This window comes from Verticillium alfalfae, genomic scaffold, assembly GCF_000150825.1.
Source record: "Verticillium alfalfae VaMs.102 supercont1.1 genomic scaffold, whole genome shotgun sequence".
Taxonomy (NCBI): Eukaryota; Fungi; Ascomycota; class Sordariomycetes; order Glomerellales; family Plectosphaerellaceae; genus Verticillium; species Verticillium alfalfae.
In genome coordinates, this window is record NW_003315038.1 from 345,158 (window position 1) to 349,148 (window position 3,991).

At 57.4% G+C, this 3,991-nt stretch overlaps 2 protein-coding genes across 2 annotated transcripts in view; both read right to left on the reverse strand.

Moving 5' to 3' along the window:
- The window catches only part of VDBG_00117 (FMI1 protein), a gene marked incomplete at both ends in the record, with an annotated part of 2,406 nt that extends 1,717 nt beyond the window's left edge, over nucleotides 1–689 (reverse strand). Inside the window, 3 exons of the mRNA XM_003008390.1 lie at nucleotides 103–142; nucleotides 212–265; nucleotides 504–689. Of these exons, the coding sequence (XP_003008436.1) occupies nucleotides 103–142; nucleotides 212–265; nucleotides 504–689 (280 nt within the window). The remainder of the gene's footprint in view (nucleotides 1–102; nucleotides 143–211; nucleotides 266–503) is intronic.
- A 1,036-nt stretch (nucleotides 690–1,725) lies between these two features.
- Nucleotides 1,726–3,135, reverse strand: VDBG_00118 (conserved hypothetical protein; the record flags this gene model as incomplete). The annotated part of the gene is made up of 2 exons (XM_003008391.1): nucleotides 1,726–2,098; nucleotides 2,312–3,135. The coding sequence occupies 2 exons, from the start codon at nucleotides 3,133–3,135 to the stop codon at nucleotides 1,726–1,728; spliced, it is 1,197 nt and encodes a 398-aa protein (XP_003008437.1).
- Nucleotides 3,136–3,991: the final 856 nt, after the last annotated feature.

Consider the following 3,991-nt stretch of genomic DNA (forward strand, 5'->3'; position numbering starts at 1 on the left):
CTGCTGTAGCTGCTGTAGCCCCAGCGGCCCACAGACTGCCCTGTATCGCCCCTTCCTCCCCCGGAGTCCTGATCTTCCCCCCGCCGGGTCAGCACGACCCACCCACCGTCGGATCCGAAGTCGGAGTTGCAGCACCCTGGCTCTGCTTACTTCATCAGCCGTCCACCCCCCCCATGCAGCCTGCAAACTTACCTCAGCCTCGAGCCCTCACGTCGCACACGGGCCGGCTTGCCGTCTCCCGGAACTCCGCCTCGGGACCCAAGATCTGGCTGACCATGTGTGTTGCATCCATCCAATTTTCGTCAAAGCTGATTTACCAGTCAGGCTGAAAGCACACACACACAGACACGGCCATACTCCTCTGCACCTGAACATGCCATCCACCGACCTGACCTGACCCAAGACACACACACACACACACACGCTGCGTATCTGCAAGCCCATTAATCTCCTAGGCGGCCCCGGTTGTCTTCCCGCCTGCCAATCCACTCGGAGGTACCTACAGTAACCTTGAACCAAACCGGTACAGTCCTGTATGTACCAAGGGTAGGCACATGTCCACCTGCCGAGCCCTCCACACCACACCCGAGAGCTCGATTCTTATGCCCTCTTTCGCCGCGGCATAACAATACGACGAACCGCGCCAACAGGAATCCTTCGCCTTTCGATCTGCCCTTGGCGAAATCCATTTTTTTTTTATCTCTCTTTCTGTCTCTCTCTCTCCCTCTCTCTCCCTCTCAATCTCTCCTGGTCTGTGGCCCATCTCCATCTCCATCTAAAACCCTCCCCCCCTGAGCCGGGTAACCAACAGCCCCCCCTGGCCCTTCTCTCGGCGCGTCTTCGATTCCTCCCCTTGTTCCCCGCCGTCAGATGGGTTTACCGAGCTGCATGCCCCCCCCCCTTCTTCCTCGAGCCCGGCCGGTCCATCGTTACGACCGCAGAGCACTGTCCAACTCTCGCTCGGTCTTACCCATTGCGGTTCATGTGCACCGGGCCATCCCCGGTTCTGCTTCCCTGAAGGCTTGAACACCCCCTTCCCCTGTGCCCCCCCCCTCCCCCCCTGCAAGGTTACCCTGCGCCGAACCGACAGATGCACACATTGCTCGATCGAGACAAGGGGCTCAAATCCTTCTTTTTTATCTCCTGCCAAAATAGTGGTAGTGAACAGGCAAGCGAACCTTCTTCGTCTTCTTCGTGTTGTTGTTTATAGCATCACGTCGGCCGGCGGTAACCGGCTGGCATGTGCTTCTTTGCTTCTGGAACTATATACCGTGTCCTCATGTACAAGGGTGTATATATGTGTGTGTGTGTGTGTGTGTATGTGTATGTATAAAGTTATGTGTCGTCTTCGCACGTGGATGAGAAGGAATAAAAATAATGCTGCTGCCCGCGAACGATGCTGCTGCTTCGTGCTGCTCGTATATTGACACATCTCGCCCCCCATCGCCTTCACCAACAATCATTGTCTGTCCTCCAAATGCTGTAGTCTGTGTAAACATTATGAAAGTATGAAAACAGAAAAAGGCCATCAGATGTGTTGAAAATCAAGACCCCCCAAGCGCCATGCTATGCAAAGTAAAATCACAATGTCATCCCTCCAACCTCTCCCCCATCTCTGTCGCTTTTCCCCAGCCCCTGTCACTCGGTGACACTCACACCGCACCCTCCTGCACACGCTATGCGGAGGTAGGCAGGTCTAGGGTCGGAAGGAACCCTGCCCCTCTCCTAGTGGCGAATTCGATGCTCGGATGCGTACGGTTCAGGCTGCCACGTCCTGTTGAGCAACTCTTCATGAATCCGAGGCAGCTCAATAACCGGCCGGTGCTGCCATGATGCGTTCGACTTGCCAGTGTCCGGAGTGTGAGCCATGGGTGGTGCATCCGCGGCCGTGGAAGAGTAGCTATCAAAGCCCAGGCGCATGCGCTTGTGCGACATGGGAGGCTCGGGACTGGCCTGACGAATCGTCGTGCGTGGCGACACCGAGGCGCTCGAGTTGCTTCCGGGCCGAACGAGCTCACTTGCGCTATGCGGGTGGCGGCGCAAGTCTTCCGGCTCAGCTGGTGGTGTTGACGGTGATGTGTTGTGCCCTCCCCTTGGTCTGTAAAGGAAAACTCCAGGTCAGTCATGGTTCCACCGACAAATGCCAGAGGCGACGGGGGAGCAACTTACGCATTCTTGAACTTGCACACACGTCCAAACTTCTCGCACTGAACGCACCGAGGAAAGTCGGGGTCGCATTTGATCTTCTTCTCCCGACATGTGATGCAAGCGATTGCCAACCTCTTCCTAGGCTTTCCAGCCTTGGTCACACCCCCAGTGCGGGTTGACGGCCTCGCCGTCAATCACCGTCTTGCAATGGCTTCCATCGTCGTAGAAGTAGCACGGTCCTTCGCCTGGCACCTCAGCAGCCCGCACAAAACGTGGGAGGAAATGCGTGCCGGTCCAGATCTTGGGTCCTAGACCATCCTTGGACGGAAGCCCCTCGGATGTGACAGTGCTGGCGGCCACAGTCGGTTGAGCCAGCGCCGGCACCGGAGCCGGGCGCTGGTCGTGAAGACTCGATCCGTAGTCCTTGACCCCGGTGAAGTGGAACGGCGCGCGGTCGTGCGGCGATCTCAGCGCGCCGTGGCTTTCCCTGCTACCCAAGGAGTATTCGTGCCTCGCAGCCTCTTGATGAATCGACCACCTGCCGCTGAGTCCGCTGTCAGTTCGCGCATCATGCGTTCGATGATCCGTCTCCTTGGACCTGGAAGAGTCGGAGCCCGACAGCGACCGGGTCAGTGCGTGCAATGACGCCCGTTCTTGGTCATATCTAGCGTCGTATGTGGTGCGAGGTTGTGAGATGGAGGGAGAGCCGGCGGAGGGGAAGTAAGATGTCTGATATGGCCTGTCGCCATGAGCCGAAGACACACGAGGACGATCCAGGGGCGAGGTGGCCGGGTAGTGCGACGGCCTGTCAGAAATGGGCGAATGCAACGGGCGAATGGATGATGGAGGTCCAAACAGGCTGCTCAGAGAAGGCAGTTGTTGCCGAAGGGGGGCCTGAAGAGGCTCCGGACGACTGTGATGGTGGTCATCTACAGCCTTGACGTGTGACGAGCCGTTGGCGGCCGGACTCCGCTCATAGTTGGACATTGGCGGAGAGACGGGAGCGGTGGTGGTAGAGGCCCACGACTGAAGGTCTGCCGGCGGCGACGGGTCTTGAGGAGTAGGAGGACGAGGACGGGCTCACCAGTTCAGGAGGCGTGTCCGGGGCGGCCAGGTGAGGGTGAAGTTCCAAAGCTGATATCCCCATTGAGAGAGTAATAAGTTGAGAGTATGTGTGGTCAAAGCGGGCGGGCATCCCTTGGACAGAGTCTGGGTTCTTCTGAGTCGAGAGGAGATCTCGGGACCGCTCGGAAAGCAGGTTGTGGATACTCTCTCGTGGATACCCGCGTTGATGCAGAGTTCAGAGTCAAGTATGCCTATACCTATTAAGGGACCAAAGCAGTGTTGTGTGAGACGCTGGTGAAGACTGGCTAGGAAGTGGCGGCGGGTGATTCTGTAAGAGGTCGTGCAATAAGAGTGCCTCCAGCAAAAGGTTGATGCGTACGCTGTGAGCGAGACGATGGCCGCTCTTGTGAGTGCGCTCCGAAGAAGAGGAAGAGGGCAGAAACTCGCAAATCTTCTCTTGAATCTGAAGAGGGAGGAAGTCGAGGTCAAGAAAGAAGAGGCTGTGGTCCAAGTCAAGTGTGCGAGGGGGTCCGGTGGCTTTTTCAAAAGACCAGAAGGAACAGGCAGCGCGAAACGGCATATGGTACAGCCACCAGTCTCCATTATGTGTACATGTACCAAGCGAACCCCTTGGCAGGCCTCACAGGGAAACGAGTAACGTAAAGATACCCCGAGTCGCCAGATGGAGACTAAAGGGACCAACAGCCTGGATTGGGCTTGGCTTCATTAGACTTGGGGGTGGGTAGAGGGAGAAGGGGGGGGGATGGCACCCGGGAAG